The sequence below is a fragment of the Podarcis muralis genome, chromosome 5 (genome assembly GCF_964188315.1).
Source record: "Podarcis muralis chromosome 5, rPodMur119.hap1.1, whole genome shotgun sequence".
Lineage (NCBI taxonomy): Eukaryota > Metazoa > Chordata > Lepidosauria > Squamata > Lacertidae > Podarcis > Podarcis muralis.
In genome coordinates this window covers 88,815,339-88,840,540 of record NC_135659.1, presented here as the reverse complement: position 1 = coordinate 88,840,540, position 25,202 = coordinate 88,815,339, and the positions used below count along the sequence as shown (strand labels likewise).

General features: G+C 42.0%; 1 protein-coding gene across 3 annotated transcripts in view; it reads right to left on the bottom strand.

Moving 5' to 3' along the window:
- Nucleotides 1–12,146: 12,146 nt before the first annotated feature.
- The window catches only part of EDN3 (endothelin 3), a 39,065-nt gene continuing 26,009 nt past the window's right edge, over nt 12,147–25,202 (bottom strand). Inside the window, exons 3-5 of one of the 3 annotated variants that reach the window (XM_028735350.2) lie at nt 19,301–19,477; nt 17,037–17,176; nt 12,147–15,002 (exon numbers count right to left, since the gene is read on the bottom strand). In XM_028735350.2, the coding sequence (XP_028591183.2) occupies nt 17,050–17,176; nt 19,301–19,477 (304 nt within the window). In that variant the 3' untranslated portion in view covers nt 12,147–15,002; nt 17,037–17,049. The remainder of the gene's footprint in view (nt 15,003–17,036; nt 17,177–19,300; nt 19,478–25,202) is intronic. The other 2 variants (XM_028735351.2, XM_028735352.2) reach the window with 2 other exon arrangements.

Genomic DNA, 25,202 nt, shown 5'->3' with positions numbered 1-25,202 from the left:
TGAAGATGGCCTAAGGTTGGTATTGAAGGTGTAAGGTCAGCAGGAGTCAACTGAAGGGGTTGGTTGGGTCCCACCTGGACTTATGAAGCTGTTGACTGTGGGCTTATCTCCATCTGTCCAAGCAACTCTTTGCTTGGGCAGTGACGATCAACTTGCCATGTTGACTGTCATCTTGCCTTCAGACTGCAAGCAAGTGGCTTTAGAAATGAGATCTACGAGTCCTGGTTGAGCTGCAGTTTGTCAATCTTCAGTCCCGTTGAAATCAGTAGGACACATTAGCCACAGCTAACTGAAGTCCTGCTAATTTCAATGGGATTTCAATGTAACTAATTTTTGCAAGCTTTTTGCCGGTCACTTCCACTTACATCTGAGGAACTTCAGTCTCTCGTCTGCTGTGCTTTTTACGACTAGGCTGGTTTCTGCTGCTAACACTGATTTTGTGGCTTCATTATTTGCTGGTATGAACTGGATTTTTAGACGTTGGTTTTCATTGTTCTAATTTGTTAAGGCCTCCCAAGTGAAATGAGAGTGCAGGGCACAATATGTAAATCTTTAAATAAAGAAACATTCGTTTGAATTGGTCTGGATGGGAATATGACTACCATCATGAGTCTGATGATTGTGGATGTTGAGAAAAGTGGTACCATGTTCATGGAACTTGATGCTGGCTGTAACCATCTGCTTCATATTAGTATTTCCCCCATGCAATAGTTGGCACCTCCCTACCAAAGAAAGGCTGTAATTGCTCACTTGCAGGAGAAACTGTGTGAAACAACCTTAAGAGTTAAGTCAAAACCAAATAATGTGGTTCTGAAAACCAAATAATCCAGGGCAACTCTCCTGAGACGTCATCTTAAATCCAAGCGCTCCAGTTTTCATGGTTTGTAGCCTACATTCTTTGAATGTTTTATCTTCAGAGCTCTGAAAGGGGGTTCAAATTACAGGAAGCTCTGTCCATTTGAGACCCTGTCTCCTATTTCCATGGTGCTGGCAAACTTCAATGTTATGGTTTCTGTAGTATGGGGACAAATACCATACTTACATGGCTGCTTAGTCTATCAAAGCACAACATGCAATGTGGTTTAGTGTCAGGGGAGGGAGAAAGTCAATTCACTTTGCATTTTAATGTGAACTGAACTAATTCACAATTCCCAAAACTATATGTGAACCAAAACACAGCCACCCTTTGAAATTTGCATTTTTCTGGATTTTGTGATGCAGTATTCCAACAGAAAAGGCTAGAAAAAATATGTACATTGGGAAATGTGTGCATAAAATAAAATCTAAACATGAATTTTATTAGAGATTATTGCTTGCAAAACTGTGAATATTAAGCAAAACTTGAAACAAAAATATGTGTATTAGGAGAAATTCCTACTAAAATGCTGGTGAATTTTCATGGTGACCTTTTTTAAATGGCAAACTGATACAGAAAGACTGGGAAAATGAGAAACTGAGAAAAAGTAAAATGGTCAGCTTTGTCAGTTGCTAGTGTAGGTCCTGGGAATTTGCTCCCACTGGTTTCAAAATCCATACCATTTGTTATCATGCCTATTTTGGTGTCCTAACTTCTTTCACCTTTAAAATACTAAGTAGCTTGACCTGCAGCTAACCCGTGACATGATAAATTGACATCAGAAGGTGTTAAATTCTGGCTTCATTCCTGTGAAGTTAACACATTTCCTCTGGTGTGATAAGCACAGTGAAACAAAATACATTTTTTTAAGCATGTAGGTGCTTTTATCTCTTTTATGAGCTTTTGCATCTGTCTTGTTGAAGGGCTGTGTATGAGCTGGGCAACTTTGGAAGGAGTGAATAGATCAGTCCTGTTGTCTTTGTCCATGGAGTTTTCTTGGGAGGGATACTGGAGTGGCTTGCCGATTCCTGCTCCAGGTGGATCACGTTTAGTCAAAACTCTCTACTATGAGCTGCCATGGACTGCAAGAAGATCAAAACTATCCATTCTGAAGGAAATCAGCCCTGAGTGCTCACTGGAAGGACAGGTCCTGAAGTTGAGACTCCAATACTTTGGCCACCTCATGAGAAGAGAAGACTCCCTGGAAAAGACCTTGATGTTGGGAAAGATTGAGGGCACAAGGAGAAGGGGACAACAGAGGATGAGATGGTCGGACAGTGTTCTCAAAGCTATTAACATGAGTTTGACCAAACTGCAGGAGGCAGTGGCAGACAGGAGTGCCTGGTGTGCTCTGGTCCATGGGTCACGAAGAGTTAGACACGACTAAATGACTAAACAACAATAGATCTGCCCAGTGTTGTTCTCCTTTCTCAAGTGGCCACCAAACTCTGAGTTGCCAGCCTCCAATCTGAGCCGCACCTCGGGGTTCTACTATATACCCTTTCAAGATATAAAATGAGATCAAGGTGAGGTGGGAGACAAAGGGTGGTTGACTCCAGCCCTGGCACAAGATGAAAGGCAGGGAAGAGTGGCAGAGATATAAAAAGGGGACTTGAGTCAGACCCATTTCAGATGGGACAAAAGAGGAGAAAAATAGGACAAGCAATTCAATTCAAATCACTTTCATTTTCTCCTCCCCCATATTTCTGTCTTGCCCGGAATTGATCTTGTATATCTCCCTGTTGTTGAGCGAGGGGGAATACAAGATCAATCTCAGAGCAGACAAAAGTGAAAGCCAATTTGTGCATACTGTCTGCCCCTCCATTCTCCTTTTTTTCTTCTTCTTTTTTGAGTCATGTCCAAAACAGCTCCCCTGTAGCTTTGACCAAAACTATACCAGTAGCTGGGAACTCACACATACTAGGAAATGCAGTCCGGCAAAGCCAACTGTATTTCATCTTGGAGCAGACGAAATAAATTAAGAAAATGAGACAAAGCCGAGTTGAGATAGGGGGAGTCTTGCTTTATGCAATTGGCAGCCTTTTATCCTTAATTGTATGTTGCCTTTTTAAAAAATGCTCTTCTGTTAGAGGATCTTATCTTGCACAACAGCAACTATGGTAAATTGATATGGATATCTATTTGGGAAAATCTACTTTTTTCCAAACCTCAGTCTCTGGAGTGCCCTCCTTATAGTATAACTGTATTTGCACAACCTTCTGTCCAATTCACTCCTGCTTATTTGCATTTATTACTAACAGTATTTGGACATTGTGGAAACAGTGGTGCTACATTGCACTGAACTGTTCCTTTATCGTTGTTCTGATTAAAGCAGGTGTGGAGAAGCAGTGACCCTCCTCAAGGTATTGTGCTCCGGTTCCCAATAACCACAGCAATCATAGCTGATGGTTCTTCTTTCATCTTTTTCTCTCCATCCTTTTAGCCCAACTTACCACTTCTAAGGTATATCACTTACTTAAATCAGTGGTGTGGAAAAGATTGGCTGGGATCTATTGGTTGATTTATAGCAGCTTGACAAGAGTTTCCAACTCTGAGTTGCTTTAAACATGGCAACAACCAAATGGCTTTTCCCAGCTAAACTGGACTGCTGAAATTAAGAAAGCTAATGGAGGTGCAGAAAGCTCCAATCATTTCTCTCAGTGGAAATAAAGTGCTATGCTCAGAATATGCTCAGAGGCACCCTGGTTTTTAATTGCCACGTTTGTCTTTTGCTGGCTGTGGTTGGTAGATCTTGGGGGTTTAGTGGAAAACTAAGTACAGTGGTACCTTGGGTTAAGTACTTAATTCGTTCCGGAGGTCCGTACTTAACCTGAAACTGTTCTTAACCTGAAGCACCACTTTAGCTAATGGGGCCTCCCGCTGCCGCTGCGCTGCTGCAGCACGATTTCTGTTCTCATCCTGAAGCAAAGTTCTTAACCCGAGGTACTATTTCTGGGTTAATGGAGTTTGTAACCTGAAGCGTATGTAACCTGAAGAGTATGTAACCCAAGGTACCACTGTAGATCTCAGAAGCCTGAAGTTTGCCTACCCTATCTTTGTTCACATCTGTGATTTTTCACTATGTGAATCTTTCTCTTCCTTGGACTGCAGCCTTCCTTTGTCTTGACATGCCAAATACAGAAAATGTCATTTTTTGTGATAACGAGCTCTATCAGAGCTCAGTAGCGTGCAATAACTCTTCCTTAAAAACCTTTGACCATTGACATTCTTCACACATTTTCCTGGAGCATGTTTCATTCATGTCTAGGCTGTTGCAAATTTACTGGCCCTGAGGGCTGTTTGCTTTATAGCAAAGCTCCGCTTTTATCTGAGAGTATGTTCCGCAAAAAGCTCCCCTGGGTTTCACTTCAACAAGGTCTCGCAAGTTCATCAGCCAGATGTGAGTTTGTAGCCGACTTAGCACAGCAGACATACCTCCTGGCCTGCTATCCTGCAGCCTTAATATCCATTGGGGATTTCACCACTGGTTTTCTTGGGGGTAGAATTGCACTCTGGTGGAAGAATTTTCCCTGAGATATTTTCCATTTTAAATGCATTAAAATACAGCACTCCCTAGGTTTGATATGCTTACTTTAAATGGAATTAGATTTATAGAACTTTTGCTAGACAATCAGTTTGCAACATTAAAAGCACAGTTGGTGCATGAAATCCAAAGAACTTTCCACAAAGAACTCCATCTATTTGGGGCATACCTTTTTTCTTTGCTCCCACCAGTCAAACTGTGCTATATTGTTGCTTAGAAAAGAAAAGAAAATTGTCCCAGCTAAAAAGACCATTGCAATTATATGAGCTGTCTGGACTGTGGATACTTATGCAGATATCGCAGGCACCAACTGCACAATTCCCATAACATCACTACTGGCATGTGACACAACCTATTCTTATTTGCATTATTATTTTGTGACCCAGTGCTCAGCATTCTGAATGAGGGGTTGCAAGGGCACAGACCTTGTCTTCCCGCAAGGTAAACTGTCAGTCCCTGCCTCCCCTTGCAGCAGGTCCATTTTTTATGTTGCGCTTTTAGTAGGGCTGGCTGCTGGCTGAAAGAAAAAGGGCTTCGCTTCACCAGGCTCCTGTTGTGTACTGGAGTGCTGGTTAATGTCAGGTGTTATGTACTGAGTTGAATAGGATCCAAACTGCAGCAGTCTGATTGGTCCTAAAACAATGCAGCAGTATGATTGGTTGGCAGGAGCCACCCAATCCAGCTCCAGATAGAAGTGAATCCACAACCTGATTGGCCTACAGGACAATTCCGGAATTAGCCAATCACATGCAGTCCATTGTGTAAATAATGTATACAAAGCAGATACTTTGAGGGGACTTTAATTCCCTCCTCACCACTATGAGCTGAATAAAGAGCATGAAATCCACTCTCGACTCTGAGTATATTTCATCAGTCTTTGTCTTTTTGAAGGCAGGCATTGGCCCAGCCATCCCGTCCTCCTCCAAGAAGCTGGTTTCTTACCCACTTAACCGCTTACTGAAAGCTGGTTCATGTCATCACTTGATTAGCCAACAGTTGCTCGCTTGTAGTGGGATTGTGATTCAACTCCATTGACACCAGATGAAAGTCCTAGCTGTGTTGTAAGATCTGCAATGCCTTATTCCCAAAGCCATGCCATCAGTTGATATTGTGGTCATCAATACATGTACCCTCAAAGTAAATGGCCTGACAAAGTAAATCCAGAACAAGTCTTTCTGTATCTCAAAAATAGGTTAACTGGCTATATGCTAACTCTATCAAGAAAATGGCAAAAAGTACCCAGTTTCCAAACCTCTGGCTGGCTGCTGATGGAAGCAGAATACTGGGTTAATGGGCCTTGACTGGATCAAGCAAAACAGTCCTGATGTTTCAGGACTAAATGGCCTTTTAAGCCCAATTGTAATTAACTGACTCTAATTCATTAATCAATTCCATACTGAGTTGGCGAAATTCTGAAAGGCCCAAAATGCTTTATATTTTATAAGAAACAGATACAGGCTACTCTGTAGAATTTGCTCCCTCCTCCATGTGGAACTAATAGCTTAGCTTGAAATGCTGGATTTAAATGCTGATGTTTATCAGTGCTTTTGTTGGTTCCCTGTTTTGATGCAAGGTTATACGAACATTTTCCGTCATTGTACTTGTGGACGGGCTTCTGTTTTGTTTTCAGTGTCTCAGTCAGGGCGCCATTCTGAGATCTTGGGACAAGTTTATTATTGTTTAGCGAACTTTTTGCACAAATTATTCTTTCATTTTCAGTTCTGATTAAAGAAGCAGCAGTGTAAACAGCTTAATACAGGAGCAGGGAGTTTACTTTTGAATAGTTGTGCCGGGACAATAAAATAATCCCATCCCAAAATTATCTTTTTTTAAATTATCTTTTATTAGTTTTCAAATTATTATGGAGACAAAAATAACAAAAATTCAATAATATGTCCAACTAAAGGCAGAGCATACAAAACCTGAACACATTTTTATTTAATACCACTGAAATAATAGCAACCTTATTTCTCTAGATGGTTGGGAGAGATACATGAAAATCTGAACCTAAACTATATGAAATAAAATCCCACCATACTGAATAGAAATGACCAGGAACTTCCTGTCCCTTAGAGAACAGTTAACATATGTGTTCTTTTTTCTGCAATAACTAACTCCAGAGATATTTATGCCATAAGGATATAGTCAGACTTGTGCTATAGAGACCCTGTCAGCTGCCGGCGTCCATGTCAATAGTTCCTTTTGGTAAAATGAATTCATAGCAGGGTCAGCCCAGGGCGTTTTGCTGCCCAAGACAAAACAGAAAATACTGCCCTTCCTCTGCAGCAACCACCACTTGAGGAACTGGAGGTAGTTATCATGGTGATGACAGGTAAGGAATGACCAGGGGAGGAATTAACTCTGTATTGTCAAAAGTGCACCTGCAAGTTAGGGAAAAGCATAGTATCCATTAGTCTAGGGTTACCAGACGTCCCCGGTTCCTGGGGACAGTCCCTGGATTTGCAAATCTGTCCCCGAACAAATTCCATCCCCAGAATGTCCCCAGATTTGCAAATCTGTCCCCTGGAAACGTGGCAGCGGCAGCCTCAGCAGCCCGGAGCCAGCCTGGTAGCGCAGTTGGCTCTGGCTGGCTTCAGGAGCTGCTCACTGCTCGCTGCCGTGGCTCAGGAAAAATGGTGGACCCAATGGCAGTGAGCAGCTACTGGAGCCAGCCAGAGCCAACTGCACCACCAGGCTGGCCCCTCCTGGGCAACAGCCGCCTGACCGTGACTCCCAAGCCTCCCCTGATCTGTCAAAACGAAGGGGGAAGGGGAAAGGAGATTGGGGAAGGCTAGGGGGTCATGGGCGGGTGGCGTGCCGTTGCCATGTTTTAAAAAAAATTCTGCGCATTTATGTTTCACAGGGTGAGAAAGAAGGGCTTTGCACCTTTATACAATATGCCTGTGTGCTTGGGCCCAGCCACCACTCCTCAGTGTCCAGCCAGCCTCTGACAGCAACCCAGGGAAGCTGGTGGCAGAGTAAATGGAGAGGAGCCAGCAGTGGTGAGTGGAAGAGGAGGCTGACAAACATAGGAGGCAGTTCCTTGGAAGTCAAATCTGCCACCTGAGGCAGCTGCTTCACCGTGCCTCATGGGTGGGCCGGCCAAGGGCAAGTCTACTATGAAACTAATGAAGCTTAAACCTCAGGGCCCCTAATCCCAAAGGGGCCCCAGAAACAACTTTAGCGTACATTGCTCAAAACTTTTGGGTCTAGTGAGTGGCACGACTCAAATTGATTAATTTTTTGTTGTATATATTTCTACAATCCCAAAGTTCGACCATCAGTAGCACAGATGCTGTATAGGTGTGGTGCTCTGTCATGGAATAAGCCCACTGAAGAAGATAACAGTGGTTAACCAGAACCATAGCTGTTAACCATCCCTTATTTGGCGGGAAAGTCCCTTATCCCAGCGCCGTGTCCCGCTGCTGTCCCTTATTGATGATGTCCCTTAAATTTCCCGGGTTTCAAAAGAAGCAGCTCCTCTCCCTCCCTCCCTGCTGGCCAGGGAGGAGGGAGGTGCCAACTGTGTTGCTTGGCTGCGTTGCTCACCCAATAAGGAGTCTAAGAACGACTGGGGGGTGGAGCTTGCATGCCTTGTGCCGATCAAATTGGACTCACCTTTGCTCAGCGTTTCCCAGCGGAGAGGTGACGGTGGTTTTCTCAGCGTTCCCTCAGAAGAAGGATTGGCTGTTAAACCACTCTGAAAATTGTAGCTCTGTGGGGAGAATAGGGGTCTCCCAATATGTCTCATCACCCTTAACAAACTACAGCTCCCAGAATTCTTTGGGGTAAGCTAGGGCTGTTTAATTGTATAGTGTGAAAAGTGGCCTAGGTGTTGCCAATTTATTATTTAAGAAGCTTTGGAAATATAGGACAACCCAAATGTTCCCTTCCTCTTCTCCCCTGCCCCTCAAACACACAAACACACTGCAAGTAGAGCTTTCATTAGAAGAAAGTGCTTAAAAAAAAAAAAAAAGCAGCTCAGTAAAATAATGTAAACAGAGAGTTTCAATATTCTTTGTTTAAATTGCCTGGTATATTGTAAACCACTTAATCCTGAAAGATTTTGCTGTTCTATAAACCTTTTCCATACATAGAGAGAGATGTATTTCTAATCTCTTTTCTCTTTTCAGCATAGCTACAGAAACAGATCTTGTTCTGTGTATTTAACATTTTCCTCGACTGCTGCCGTAGCAGATTCTAACAAAGGGATTAAGAAGTTTTAAAGTCCACAGGGGTGGCACATTGTTCCGTTGGTCAGGAAACACTTTTGTGTTAGTTTACTCAGCTTAATAGTGGCTGAGATTACACTCTTTGGAGCTTTATTCTGACCCAAATTTCCTGGACCAGAGAGTTTCATGGTTTTTTTGTTTTGTTTTGTTTTGTTTTGTTTTAGCACAGGGCAGCCTCAGAACCCAGAGAGAGGAGGCTTTAAAGGCAGGGAATTCCATGAGTTGATGGGCAGGATCAGGCCCTCTCAAGCATTCTTTCAGACATTGAACCCTCTTCCTTAGTTCCCTTTACTTAACCAACCTTTTCATGCTTATAGATACCTGATTTTTATTTGTAGCCAGCCCCAGTAGAATGGTGGGTCTATCAACTTGATATTTACTTGCTGAGATTACCATCTGAGATAGCTTGGATGATAAAGCATGGGACTCTTAATCTTAAGGTCATGGGTTTGAGCCCCACATTGGGCAATATATTCCTGATTTGTAGGAAGTTGGACTGCATGACCCTCCTGGTCTCTTCCAACTCTTTGATTTTATTATATATATGGGGCCGGTAAACTCTGTTAGCAGCATTGATTCTTGCGATCCCTGGGATCAATGAGCTTGCACTGTGTTGCTCCTTCAGAATGCTGATTGTTCTGCTCTAACACTGCCTCTAATAGGCTACAGCAAATCTCACAAGATCTGGGCACTAGATACATAAGTGCAGGGAAATAGGTTTCCATAAATAATCCTCAAGCAATTTAGCCTCAGCTTTTTACTGATGATAATGCAATTGCCTTGTAAAATGCACACAAACCCCTCCCCCCATACTACGGAGGCACTAAGAAACTCTTATCAGTTGGGACAGGCCCTCTAAGCTTTACACCTGAGCATCAAAACCTTTCAAAGAGGGATGGAATTCAAGATTTGGGGAAATGGCCAAAGGGACCCAGTTCCCCTTTGATGTTTTGTTTTCTGCTACATTTGGAAGTACTTTTCCAACCCCACAATCTGAAGAGTGTTGTTTGTTTAGTAATCCTAGTGAGGTGTGGTTACTGGAGAAAAGGCCCTCTCATCTCTGCTCTCCTAGACAGGTGCAACTGGCACCCACCTTGGTGTCCTTTCGGCAGTACTAAAAGACTTTGTAATTTCCCCGGGCCTTTTGATCTGGGCTAATATGGGGAGTATGGGATCTCAGGGTGACTTTTACCATCAGAGGGGAGGGCATAGGCAATTGGTTCCTATTTCCCTCTCCAGAGCACCCAAGAGCCTACAAGTAGCCCTGAGTAGTCATGCTGGCTTACCCTTCAAATCTGGTGGTGTTGCTGGTGAATACCAAGTCGGTCCATAATAAAACATTGCTCAGCCAGGATGTGATCATGGATGAGGGGGCTGGGCTGGCATGCATTACAGAGGCCTTAGCGGGTAAGCCAGTTGTGCCCTATTAGGTACCGTATTTTTTGCTCTATAAGATTCACTTTTTCCCTCCTAAAAAGTAAGGGGAAATGTGTGTGTGTCTTATGGAGTGAATGCAGGCTGCGCAGCTATCACAGAAGCCAGAACAGCAAGAGGGATTGCTGCTTTCACTGCGCAGCGATCCCTCTTGCTGTTCTGGCTTCTGAGATTCAGAATATTTTTTTTCTTGTTTTCCTCCTCCAAAAACTAGGTGCGTCTTGTGGTCTGGTGCGTCTTACAGAGCGAAAAATACAGTACTTGGCCAGATTGGAGGGTCAGAGGAGTCGCAATTGACCACAGGGGTTCCATCATAATCACTAGGAAACCAATCTGGCTGGGTGCCAGATGTCAAGGGCTGTTATCAAGCTTTGGGTGACCAGCAGATACCGCTTCCCCTGATTCATGTGTTACAGACAGTCTTCGAGTGTGGTTTGGAGAACTGTGGGATTTTAGCTTGTCATTTTTTCAAGTCCAGCTCAGAGATTCATGGGCAATACGTCAACCACTGGGCTGCCTCAATACATTGATCATAGGTCCACACATAGTCATGTCCTTGGTCTGCTTTTTACTACAGGACAAACTGGGAGTAATCCAATGGCCAGGAGGGGTGAGCATCTGCTTTGCATTAAGAAGGTCCTATGTTCAACCCTTGGTATCTTCAGATTGGGCTGGGAATGTCCCATCTGAACTCCTGGAAAGCCAGTGCCAGTTGGTATGTACACAATACAGAGTTGGATGGAGTAATGGTCAGATGCAGTATAAGGCAGCTTCCTATGTTTCTGTGTCATAGACGGATCACTTTCCGGTGAGGTTTGGACTCATATGCCCCCTCCCCACTTGGGGCAAAAAGAAGAAATAGTCCTCCAGCCACTTACAGTGAGATACTGGCCATTGTGCCTTTTAAAGCACCTACCCACCCCACACAGAGTCCTGGGAACTACAGTTTATCCCTCAACAGAGCTACAAATCCAAATTGAAACGAGCACCGCTAGGCCTGCATCATGCAGCCGAAGAGCCAAAAGAACTTCCTTCAGCCTGTTTGTGGCTAGCCTGCGAAGGAATCAAATATGTTGCTGGTACGGAAGAGTCTTTATTAGTTTAGTTTCCCTGCATCAAATAAATAGTTGGAAGGCAATCGCAAAGCTGCAGCCAATCACTGTGCTTTGAACTGTTTCAGATGCCTTTGATCCATTCATATCCAAGACAAAATGAATTATGGCACTGTAATGCGGCAAGTGTTGCATCCTTCAGAAACTTGGCTGATAAATTACCCAGGCAGAAGCATCACTAACCCAGAAGCAACGAAGAGAATCATGTTTCAATCACTTTGTGGGTTTTTACCATTGGCGTTTGTCTACAGACATGGCATCCTTTGAAATTTCTTGCTAAGCTACTCATTCAGATGCAGACTAAATCTACTCAGCTTCATATTTATCTCATTTAACAGGAGCCAGGGTTAACAAACTAGCATTCCTTTCGGTTGAATCAAAACTAGGCATATCCTTGTTCAATAGTAAGTTCTATAATTTCTCTTTATGACTCGGCCTAACGTTTTGAGAAGGATGGAAATAATTTGATAGCTCTGTCACTACCCTTCAAAAAATGTACTGGGATGAATTCTGGAAATGGGGAAGGGGGGCGGACTTAGATCAGTTTGAACTGAAGGAAAGCTGACTTTAAAAAGGGCCTGTTGGCTAGCATCTGTGACATCACCAACAAGGCTATTTTAACTTTTTGCTTACTTTAGACGTTTTATGGAGAAGCTAATAACACTTTATTTTTAAAAAGCATACTTTATTCCCAACAGTCGCTAGAGAAGTTTTGCAACTTTTTTCTTAATGTTTGCAGTTTTTGGTTTAATTATGTGGCTGATAATAAGACTTTACGTACCAGAACCATGATTTGGCCAAGGTTCCCAGAAGCAGCACCACCACATAACAGCATCTTCAAAAGCGCTTGGCACGCAACAGCAGAATCCGTACCCAAAGCTGAAAGTTGCCGTGGCTGCTGGCAATTTAGGCTTAATCAAGTGTGATGCAAAGAACTTGTAGCCTAAAATATTGAGATTAATATCATCTGGGTATTCACAAACCTTTTATTTTGCAATATGTTGTTGTGAAGTTACTCAAGTAGAGGTGGGTAGCAATCCGACAAGGCCAAACTAAACAAACCGCAGAAATTTGCTACAATCCATAAGTTAAAATTGAAAACAGATTCCATAGGAGTTGAAGCAAGTTTTGACCTGTATTTACCTAGGCTCAATAAAGAGCCAGTTTAATCTCATCATTGAGCCTCATCAAACTTAACAGAATAAATTAATCACAACTAAATTTGAGTCTCCATTCTTCTTATGTGATGCAAGTATAACTAATTACCTGGCTTGGAGACACCATATTTGCTCAATTAGATCTTTTGCTACACTAATTAATGCCTAGATTACAGAAAATGGATTTCCATTGTCTATAGGAACCCCTATCAAACCATTTGGGACTGTAAGGAACCTTGGGGAAACTGATATTCTAATTAAACCATTGACATGTATTTAATTCCATTACCTGATGACACAGATTTCTTTATATGTTGAAGGCCACATACTGGGGAAATTTGGGGCCATAATGTTGGACATTTTGTTGGCACATTTTACATATGGTCAAAAGATTTAATTGTTGTGATAGAAAATACTCAGCTGCCTAAGTATCCTTACAACAGTGTCAAACTTCCTATGTTTCTATTCCAGAAGACAGCTGGATTTTTTGAAAGAGGTAAGGACACAAGCAACATATCCAGTGCCTAGCATTTAGATCAAAGATGATCAACTTATTCTCAGGAGCTACTACAACTCCCATCATCACTGACCATGAGCCATGCTGGACAATGCTCATGGGAGTTGTAGTCTAAAACATCTGGAAGACACTGAGTTGACTACCATGACTCTAGATGATAGTCTGAGGTCCAGAACTGTTTGATCCACACTGACACACCTGGTGGACAGTTATATTCCATGATAAGGTTACTGTCTAGGATGAAGGACTTTCTGGGTAGAGACTGCATGAACTCAAACTCTATGAAGTCACTGACTGGGGTGGGGCTGAGGGTTTGCCAGATGAAAGATTTGTGTACCTTTCTGCATTTTCCGAGTCTGTAGAAAATAGCGATAGAATAACATATGCATGAAGTACACGAAGAGCATCATTTTTCTTTTGCTTACAATTGGAAGCAGGCAAAGCTGCAGCTGGATTTGGGCCTTATTCTGTACGACATGGGCCTGATTTACAAAGAGTTTCATATGCTCACATTGCACACACACATTGTGACTTTCTAAAAGAAATCTGTGGTTATTAAAATATACCACATATACCTCAGATACCAATCTACCTCATAATAAAAGGTTAGTTCCTTGAAACAAGATTGATTTCTCCACTGAGTTAATTAAAAGAAACACACACAGTAAGAAAAGCTATTTGCCAGTACAATAAATAGACTACATCTCAACAAAATACACCAAATTGGGCCAGGAAAATAGAAAACTAGTATATATGTGATAATGGAGAGAGGTGTTTTACTTTTATAAGTAGAATAATTTATTTATGTAATATATTCATATATATATACTATATATATATATAATATAGACAAAAGATCTCTTCCTTTCTTGCTGAAAACAATGTCCGTTACTTATTTTGCAAATTTTATATAGCTGGTTTGGGGATTTGCACGTTTTCTGAATAAGCCCAAAAGTTCATCAGTTCAGCCTACAGTCTTAACTGTGGTCTCCAGAACTATGTTCTTGTAAAATAATAGACTTTTAAAGAAAAATCCATTCTTATGAAAGTATCCTTTGGAAGATTCTCAACTATCAGTAATGAATGTCTTTTTCCTCTTTCTGATTAGCAAACACTGGGTGAATGTTCTTCCGCAGTCTTCTTAACATGCACCCAACTAATTCAAAAAGGCCATCCATTGATTGTGTAGAAATAGATCCAATTCTTCTGCTTTGTCTGTTCCTCAAAAATGAACTTTCATAATTGCAATTAACAGTTCCCATCACTGTATTTTCCCAGCCAGTCCTTCTAGCAATTTGAATTAAGGGCTAATATATGGCTTTGAATGTCCTTCAAATGCATTTTTAATGTTTCAGAATTTCTTCACCCCGGGGCAGCAGAGTGAATAGGACGGATAAACTAGTGTTCTTCTCTCTCAACATCTATCCAGTAGATCTGTTGTAAAATTCCATTTCAGTGCATGAATAATTGGTGCCTAAATCCAATAGCCTATGAAATACTCCCAGTATACTGTTAGCTTGCTATATGTTATAATTATATTAATATTAGCCATTCATATTCAATCTGCATAGATATTGTCATTTACATTTCTTCACCACTGAGATTACAATAGGAAGACAGGTTTGAACAACATTATGGAGAAAAGGGTGCCTTTTATAAAAAAAAAAGAAGTGACCAGAATATCAAATACAGGTACTGTTCCAATGTCCCAACTTGTCCCATGACAACTGCATGCGAAAAGCTGGACATTCATACATATGACAAGCACAAGTGAAGCATTCTTTTTTCCTGTCCCGCATCTTGACAGAGTAGGAAAGTTTTTCACTCTTTGAATCTTTATTTTTTTTCTTTTTTAGCCAGTGGGGGCTGTTCTTGGGACCGTAAACAGCGAAAATGTTGCCTTCCAAAATTGATGGATGCCATCATGGATGTCACCATCATGTGGGGTGTATAAGACTCAAGCAAGACATTAGCCAGAGCATTGCAGTTCAGTAACACTTCCTCCAGGCAGGTATATTGTCCACTTTCAAGATTGCATCAGTTCAGGAAAAGGAAGCACCTGCAGGTAGATAATCCATTTGAGAGTCTTGAACATTTGTTCATCTTCAGTGAGTTTCATATCTTAGGTAGGTAGGTACTCAACTTCATACCTGTGGAAGAAAAATGCACAATGAAAGGCTTTTCCAAATGCTGTTGAAATTTTGTTTTGTATTCTGAAACCATTATTATTTTTAAGGGCCAAAAGCAACGGTTATTTTATAAATAAATGAAACAAGCACTGAGAGCCTGTGTGGTGGAGTGGTTAGAGCTGCTTTCCTCAATGTGATGTCTACACAGATCAGCTACAGATCCCACAAGACCCCTGCTCCATACAAGACTTCAAGAAAAATATATATTTACCAGGTGTCTGGACATACTGCAAAGCAAAGTGTTGTCAAGCCATCCAGCTCATTTCTGGTGGTTACTGCAAGACAAGACTTGGCTCCAATTTCCCCCACACAAACCAATTTGTTGTTGTTTTGATTGATGACATGGGCTTTTCAGGGACAAACTATGAACAGAATGCTTATGCAACTTTTGCGCCATTTGCTGTGGAATAATTCTTCACTTATAAATATATATACCCAGAAATGTAGCAAGCAGTGCCAGGAAATGTTTGGGCAACAGGCAGAAAATTAAATTTCTGAGAACTATTAGCCATATGTTACCACAAAAATCAACTGCCATTCTAGCAAAGAGAATGGAATCGGAGTAAGCATCATAGTATGGAAGGAACTGCTCTTAGTTATCATAGTGCCTTAGTCCACAACTAGTTTTAAAGTAGGTCAGCTCTGAGCAGGGAAGGGAGGGTGCTGCAGCAAGCCTCCCCCACCCATCTTCAAAATGAGCTGCCAGCAAGTCCTACTGCAATTGCTGCCACTATCTTCACACACATCTTTCATATCTGGGTGGGCCAGCATATTCCTTAGACCTTCGGGTAGGGGCTTGGATATGGCCCAGTCTCCAGCTGGATGGAGTTCTACTTACTTCATTCAGGAATAATCCCACAAACATGAAGTTAGCGTAATGTACGCGGGTGGCGCTGTGGGTTAAACCACAGAGCCTAGGACTTGCCAATCAGAAGGTCGGCGGTTCGAATCCCCACGACGGGGTGAGCTCCCGTTGCTCGGTCCCTGCTCCTGCCAACCTAGCAGTTCGAAAGCACGTCAAAGCGCAAGTAGATAAATAGGTATCACTCCAGCGGGAAGATAAACGGTGTTTCTGTGTGCTGCTCTGGTTCGCCAGAAGCGGTTTAGTCATGCTGGCCAATAAAGCGAGATGAGCGCCGCAACCCCAAAGTCGGTCACGACTGGACCTAATGGTCAGGAGTACCTTTACCCTTACCCTTGGGTCGACCTAGCTAGATTAGTGAAATTAGTGTGATGGAGGGGGCATCTTCCCCAGGTTGGTGCCCTCCAGATGATGTGAGCACTAGCTTGGGAAATGCTGGTCTAGTGCAATGTTTGGAAGGTTAGCTGTGCACGTCGGAAACCCAGTGTCAGTTCCCTGCTGGGTCGTGAGGTAGTGTGACTGGCTGGCTGTCATCAAGTCTTAATTTTTCAGCCTAGGTCATATTGAATCAAAAAAAGACCAAGATGTGGAGTGGGAAACCCCTGCCACGGCTGAAATGTTATCTCTGCCATGAACTCAGTAGGTGGCTTTGAGCAAGATCCTGTTTCTTAGTACCCGCTCCAACTTCAATTGTAGGAGTAACAAAACTGATCCATCTTATTATAAGGCATTTGTAAGGCTTACTGAAATAAGGTATAGGAAGCACTTTGAACACTCTGAAGTGCTGCTATATGTTTCTATTAATAACACAGTATTAAAAAATTCTAAAATCACCAAATAATTATTTTAGGTTATGCTTTCTGGTTTGCACCAAACAAAGCTATTGAGTTGAGTTTGGTTGCACATTTGAGTCAACAGAAAACACTTTACATTTTGCATACAACACTTCTGCCTTGAGGCAAACCAATTTCATTTTTTGGCTGGAAGAACAGCGATGATTAAAAAGTGCCTTAAATATGCACATGATCAGGTAGAAACATGCCTGCTACCTGCTTCTAGGCCTTTTCTTTAAACTAACAGACTTGACAATTATCAAAATATTAACTTGCCCTCCAAACGTTTTAGCCACTTACGCGCACAATATAATTAAAACATAGACTGCACCTCTCCACTTTGAAGAAGCTGAAAATTCTCCTGGGCTACAGAGTGAGATATATGCTCCTTTTCTCGATGGGGATCTGTTTCTTCTCTGCTGTTCAGTTGCTCATTATTACTATGGAAAAGAAAGTTGGGGCTTTTAAATTACCACGCAATTTCTTCATCCCAAATATTTATCTAGCTTTAGTTTTTAATTTGCATTTTGTATTTTATTCTATTATTTGTATCCGTTGTTGAAAACCACCATTATCCTAAAAGGTTTTTTAAAAATAAAATGTTGTAGCCAATGCAAGACGTACTGAGTTGATCCACTGAAATTAATAGACATGTTCCTTAATTTCAGTGGGTCTGCACTAAGTAGGACTAGCACTGAATACAATCCAAAGATTGTCTCTTTCAAAGAACAAGTTCAAAACATGCCCATTGCTTTTCCAGCGTCTGCCTTTAAGGAATGCTAGAATAAAGCAAGAACTGCTTAACAAGTTAACTGGACAAGTGAGCACGACTTTTTTTGACACTATTTCCACAACGCTACATCCCAAATAAATATTAAGGGCTCTTCTCCATGTTTCTAACATTCACTAAACCCCTCCAGGACAAACTCTGGTGCTTGTTTAGTCGTTTAGTCGTGTCCGACTCTTCGTGACCCCATGGACCAGAGCACGCCAGGCACTCTGCCTTCCACTGCCTTCCGCAGTTTGGTCAAACTCATGCTGGTAGCTTTGAGAACACTGTCTAACCATCTCATCCTCTGTCGTCCCCTTCTCCTTGTGCCCTCCATCTTTCCCAACATCAGGGTCTTTTCCAGGGAGTCTTCTCATCTCATGAGGTGGCCAAAGTATTGGAGCCTCAGCTTCAGGTTCTGTCCTTCCAGTGAGCACTCAGGGCTGATTTCCTTCAGAATGGAGAGGTTTGATCTTCTTGCAGTCCATGGGACTCTCAAGAGTCTCCTCCAGCACCATAATTCAAAAGCATCAATTCTTCAGCGATCAGCCTTCTTTATGGTCCAGCTTTCACTTCCATACATCACTACTGGGAAAACCATAGCTTTAACTATATGGACCTTTGTTGGCAAGGTGATGTCTCTACTTTTTAAGATGCTGTCTAGGTGCTATCTTACAAACATCTGAGTTTCCTTGTAGGATCATAGCAAGGATCAATCTAGTCCACTACAGTGGTACCTCGGGTTACATACGCTTCAGGTTACAGACTCCGCTAACCCAGAAATAGTACCTCAGGTTAAGAACTTTGCTTTAGGATGAGAACAGAAATCGTGCTCTGGTGGCGCAGCGGCAGCAGGAAGCCCCATTAACTAAAGTGGTGCTTCAGGTTAAGAACAGTTTCAGGTTAAGAACAGACCTCTGGAACGAATTAAGTACTTAACCCGAGGTACCACTGTATTCTGTTTCCAATGGTGTCACAGCCAGATGATTCTCAACAGCTCACATGTAAGGTGTTAAAATTATAGAGATCCGTAACACTTCTGAATATGGATACACCAAACAACTGAACTGGCTGAGGTCAATTTCCAACGAATTAACAGTGGCATAACACATGGGCCATTCTTACCCATCTGCACCATGAGAATGCAGCTAGCTGTGGATGCATTTGAAAGGGGACAGTGCTAACGGCCATCATCACATTTGTGGTAGGGAATTCTATACAATCATACCTTGGGTCTCAAACGCCTTGGTTCCGGAACAAATCAGCTCCTGAACAATCAAAACCCTGAAGGGAGTGTTCCAGTTTCCGAACCATTTTCGGAAGCCGAATGTCTGGTGTGGCTTCTGACTGGCTGCAGGACGCTCCTGAAGCCAATCAGAATCTGTGCCTTGGTTTTTGAACGGTTCCGGAAGTTTCGAACTGACTCCCAAAACGCATTCTGTTCGAGAACCAAGGTACGACTGTACACTGAATTAAGTACTTCCTGAAAAGTTACTTCCTGTTGCTACTGCATCATTTGGTTTCTCTTATATGAGAGAGGGAGAAAAATTATACCCACGCTATTCTCATTTCCTTTTAGATACACAAATACCATAAAGCAGGAGAGTGCAACATGCATTATCCTTGGGCTAATTTCATGTGAGTGGTAAGAAGGGGGAAATGAGGGAAAGAGGGCTATGCAAGAGAGGAGAGGGGACAGCCCCAACCACCATAAACTCTGTCCCCACCTACCATCAGTATGGCGTCCCTCCAAAAAAAAGGGCTTCTCACCCCTGTCAAAGATGAACAATCTTACCATTGGCCATCCTGGGTCCTTCTGCAAAAGTTCATACACTGCTTGTCGCATCTGTCTGCACAAGAGCAGCGCAATGGAGGCTGTTTTGATGAATGCAAGCTCTTACGATGCCGCTCTGTAGATCTTTTGCCTCTGAAACTTCCCCTGTAATTTGCCAGTCCATATGGAACAATCCTCCTGCAACAAAAACGTAAGAATGCTTTAGCATTTTCAAGATCGTATGGAAGCTATCAGGGGTCAGCAAACTTTTTCAGCAGGGGGCCGGTCCACTTTCCCTCAGACCTTGTGGGGGGCCAGACTATATTGGGGGGGGGTGAACGAATTCCTATGCCCCACAAATAACCCAGAGATGCATTTTAAATAAAAGGACACATTCTACTCATGTAAAAACACCAGGCAGGCCCCACAAATAACCCAGAGATGCATTTTAAATAAAAGGACACATTCTCCTCATGTAAAAACAAGCTGATTCCCGGACCGTCCGCAGGCCGTATTGTATTATTGCTTCCCAACTTACACCTCAACACAAGCAGCCTCAATATCCTCACTGGAGTGATAAACTTCCTAAATTTATATCCAAAAGATATGACGATATAAAATGAATTAGCGAAATAATTTTAGAATACATCCTGGAGTGTAAAAAGGGAGTCTACTCCAGACCTGGTAAGAATCGCATGAGGACGATCAGAGTGGAAAGAGAAAAATAAGGACATGCTGTGGAATTATAGAAGAGAGGGGGAAGGTAGCTGAATGACTTTAATTAAAATTGAAGAAATAAACCAGATGATTTCCCCTCCTCCCCTCCCATATTTCAACAACTCACTTTCAGCCTCAACGAAATAAGAGTTCTGCATTGAAGAAGGAAAACTGAAAAAAAAGCCAGAAGCTGCATATAAAGTCCACATGGATCTATCTATTCATGTAAGAGCCCCCCCAAATGGCCTCACAAGACATTTTATGTCAACATACATACTTAACGAAAGTAGCTGCAGCTTTCAGCTATACCACACAAATCAATTTGCATGCACTAGTTCACTTAAGAGACACAGACAGTAATCTGGTTTGGAGACAATGCTAAACTATGGCTAAGTGCTAAAATGCACAAACTTTGGGCTTGTGCACTTCTTCCAATATGGCTGCAAACAGAAACTTGGTAGTTTTCACTTCCGTTTTCAATTAACTGAACTCAAAGTATGGTTAACCTTAAATGTGGTTTAGGCAAATAAGCAAGGATAATAAACCATGGCTTTGGGCTTAACGCTAAAGTGCGGTTAAGCAAAAGTAGAAGCAAAAGTTTCCAAAATCCTCCTCATAAGGGGAGGAATGAGCAAACCAAAGGCTCAACGAGGCTTGTTTCTGCAACAATAAACCATCATTCACCAATTATATGCCTACTCCAATGCTTTGATCTTCAGAACTGGCACTTTTACAAGAGCCACATAATGTTTGTTAAACACTTACAATGAACCAGCGCTTCAGTGTAGGTAGGTTTCTTTGTTGCACTGTTTTCGGTGCCTGGTAAAAACTTTTTTGTCTAGGCAAGCCTACCCAGACATGTAAATTTAACCAGTATTTTAATATGTAACATTATTTTATAATGTATATTTGTTAACACTGCTGCTTTTATTTGTATTTTGGGGAAAGAGTTGTTCAACCTGTTTTTAAACATCTGATTTTATCAGTGATTTTAATTTATCACGTACGTAAACCACTTAAGAGATTTTGATGCTCTTAAATAAGTAAATGCCAAAAAGTATCAAGAGAGGGAGACGAACAGTGCAGATCAGAGCTTTCCAAACTGTGTGTCGCGACACGTTAGTGTGTTGGCTGCAGTGTGCTGGTGTGCTCCCCGCACTCCTCCCAGGGCTGGAAACGGGTTAGTTTAACCTCCGGCTTGCAACTAAAACTGAATTTCTGTGTCGCAAAATGATGCATGTCTAAAAAGCGTGTCACCAACATGAAAAATTTGGAAAGCTCTGGTGTAGATAGTAACGCTTCTAAGCCATAGTTTATTGTTTCTTATTATTGTCACAATTATTTTATTAATTCCCTTCTAAAACACTGTCTCTCGGCAATTTACACACACATTAATTAAAAAGTTATAACACAGTAACAGCAGCAAATAAATTTAAAACAAGACTAAAACCCTGACAAAGTGGACCTTCATGAGTAAAGACCCAGCCCAATCAGCTGGGAAAGACTGAATGAACAAAACTGTTGTGAACTGTTTCTGGAAGGTGCGGGTAGCGGGTGCCAGTCGTACTGCGGCAGGAATGTCATTCCACAGAACAGGGGCAGCCGCCCTAAAAGTCCTACTCTGAATTAGTGCAGAGTGGGCTTCTGATATCTTTAGAATTTGCAGGAGAAACTCTCCTACAGACCGCAGCAATTTACTGGGTTTATAAGAGATAAAAGCAGTTTCTCAAGTAACCTGGACTTGACTTACAGGGGGAATTATAAGACTATGTTAGCACTAATCCCCTCAACCTGCTAGAAAATTGGCAACCAGTGCAAATTCTGAAAGTAAGGAATTATATGCCCAGGGGTAGCTTACACCCACAAGCAACCTAACTGCCATGTTCTGCACCACTTGCAGCCTCCAAACCCCACATAGAGAGAATTGTAGTAATCCAAACATGAGGTTACTGGTGCACGAACAACTATGATCAAGTTATCCTGATCCAGAAAGGACTGAAAAAGCATTTTCAGAAATGGTTTTTATATGTGTGTAGATTCCACCCTAGTCACTAAGGACACCTGTACAGTGGTACCTCGGGTTAAGAACTTAATTTGTTCTGGAGGTCCGTTCTTAACCTGAAACTGTTCTTAACCTGAGGTACCACTTTAGCTAATGGGGCCTCCCACTGCCACCGCACTGCTGCCGCTGTTCTCATCCTGAAGCAAAGTTCTTAACCCGAGGTACTATTTCTGGGTTAGCAGAGTCTGTAACATGAAGCATCTGTAACCCAAGGTACCACAGTACCTCCAGTACAGTACTCCTTCAGGGAGAATCCAAACTCATTTAGCATTATGTCCAAAAGGGACAGTGAAGAGTCATGAGTCCCCACTGAATCATGTAGCTCATTGGAGTAAAACAATGATAAAATTGGAGCTCTAAGATGCTCGGAGGAAGGGTGGGAGAAAATGTAACTATTCAGTAATGCCCAAGACTGGTTCCAGCAATGTCATCACAACCATTTCCTTCCTCCACTTGTATGTCCAAGAAGACTTGACTATGCTACCACTCAGTGGTCTTGACTATGCTACCACTCAGTGGATTTGTAACTGGCTGACTGACCGAACCCAAAGGGTGCTCATCAATGGTTCCTCTTCATCCTGGAGAAGAGTGACTAGTGGGGTGCCACAGGGTTCTGTCTTGGGCCCGGTCTTATTCAACATCTTTATCAACGACTTGGATGATGGACTCAAGAGCATCCTGATCAAATTTGCAGATGACACCAAACTGGGAGGGGTGGCTAACACCCCAGAGGACAGGATCACACTTCAAAACGACCTTGACAGATTAGAGAACTGGGCCAAAACAAACAAGATGAACTTTAACAGGGGGAAATGTAAAGTATTGCACTTGGGCAAAAAAAATGAGAGGCACAAATACAAGATGGGGGACACCTGGCTTGAGAGCAGTACATGTGCAAAGGATCTAGGAGTCTTGGTTGACCACAAACTTGACATGAGCCAACAGTGTGATGTGGCAGCTAAAAAAGCCAATGCAATTCTGGGCTGCATCAATAGGAGTATAGCATCTAGATCAAGGGAAGTAATAGTGCCACTGTATTCTGCTTTGGTCAGACCTCACCTAGAGTACTGTGTCCAGTTCTGGGCACCACAGTTCAAGAAGGACACTGACAAACTGGAACGTGTCCAGAGGAGGGCAACCAAAATGGTCAAAGGCCTGGAAACGATGCCTTATGAGGAACGGCTAAGGGAGCTGGGCATGTTTAGCCTGGAGAAGAGGAGGTTAAGGGGTGATATGATAGCCATGTTCAAATATATAAAAGGATGTCATATAGAGGAGGGAGAAAGGTTGTTTTCTGCTGCTCCAGAGAAGCGGACACGGAGCAATGGAAGAAGATTCCACCTAAGATTCCACCCAAGAAAGAAGATTCCACCTAAACATTAGGAAGAACTTCCTGACAGTAAGAGCTGTTCGAAAGTGGAATTTGCTGCCAAGGAGTGTGGTGGAGTCTCCTTCTTTGGAGGTCTTTAAGCAGAGGCTTGACAACCATATGTCAGGAGTGCTCTGATGGTGCTTCCTGCTTGGCAGGGGGTTGGACTCGATGGCCCTTGTGGTCTATTCCAACTCTATGATTCTATGATTCTAAGAGCTCAGTCATCAAGAATGATTACATTCTGCTGGAATTGCCAAATGAGTCTTCAGTGTTAATCCAAACAGCACTGAAAGCTTACATATGTACACAAGAATACAAAGAATGGCAACGTTGATTGGCTATAGCGGTTACAGAAATCCTATGACTGAAGAAGAGGCATTAGGAAAGAAGGAAAGAGGAAGAAGGAGTTTGACAGCTGAAAGTGTAGGAGGTTGCATCAAGGCCTAGGAATGGCCTGAAAGATTGGTACAGAAGACATGTATTTGCAAAAAGAAATGGAAGTAGATAAGAAGGCACTAAGTGAAACAGGCAGAAGAGAAAGGAGGAAGAAGAGTGTAAAATCATGGAAAAATTGCAGCAATAGAGAAAATTAAGCAATTTAAATGGGCTAACTGTGAATAAATTGGTAAGTAATTGCACTCCAGCACAATCCTTTTGGGCTTCAGCCTACACTGAAAAAGTCAACTCTCACTTATTACAATTATTTTTTTAAGCCAAACACAGGCAAGGGAACACAGTGAATTTTATATTACATGTTTTAGGTTTATGTGCTCCTCCCCAAGTGCCCGTAAATATTAGCCTGACCGTGAAAAGCAATACGTCAACAAAACTACCGAAAAATTTATTAGAGTGGAAATGGGAGTGGGGAAGAATTTGCAGAACACTGACACTAATCTTGGAAAAATTAATAGGGTTTCACACCAATGCGTATGACTAGTAAAATTCCCCATCTCAAAGGCATTGGTTGGATGTGTGTCTCATTTCCTGTTTTTCCCCCACATAGTACAGCGAGCAGTCTGATCAAAATTAAGTTTTATTTTCTCTGGTTTTGTACACACATACACACAGAAAAAAGGAGGAAAATTCTAAATTTATGCAGCATAAATGTTGTTTAATATGGAACCATACAAAATTCTAAAATATTCAAACTTTATTCAGATGAACTGAATTGAATGCTACACTAGAAATCTCAGCTCCAAGGAAGGTAGTACAAAATATTTTCTCGCTCACCAAGCCACTTGTTTTCCATCTATTTCTTTAACACACACACAAGCACACAAGAAAAATGTTATTCTCTCCCAACCACCTCTTCTCCTGTGTCTGGGTCAAAAACAAGGCGTGAGAAATTAATTTCTGCCTCTTAAAACAAAACAGACCTTCCCGCAATAAGGAAGGGAAGAAGGGCATCAATAAACATCAATATAGAGGTAGAGAATGTGAAATAATGCAGAGCATTTTCTGCAGCAATAAACACAGCATATGGGAGTTAGTACTTACTCTTCTGCATTTTAATATTCAGCAGCATGAATAAATGTACACCAGTATTAAATGCCTCAAGACACCTTAGACCAAACTGGTACCCAGTCCAGCATTTTAGCTCTAATATTGGCCAGCCAACTGTGAATGTCCATTTATGTCATTCACAAGCATGACCTGATAGAAACAGCCATTCTGTATTGTTTACATACTGCATCTGAAAATCAGGAGTGTACTGCCCCTGAATATGCCATTTTTCATTATTTTGGCTACTAATTTCCATGAAGCCATTCAAT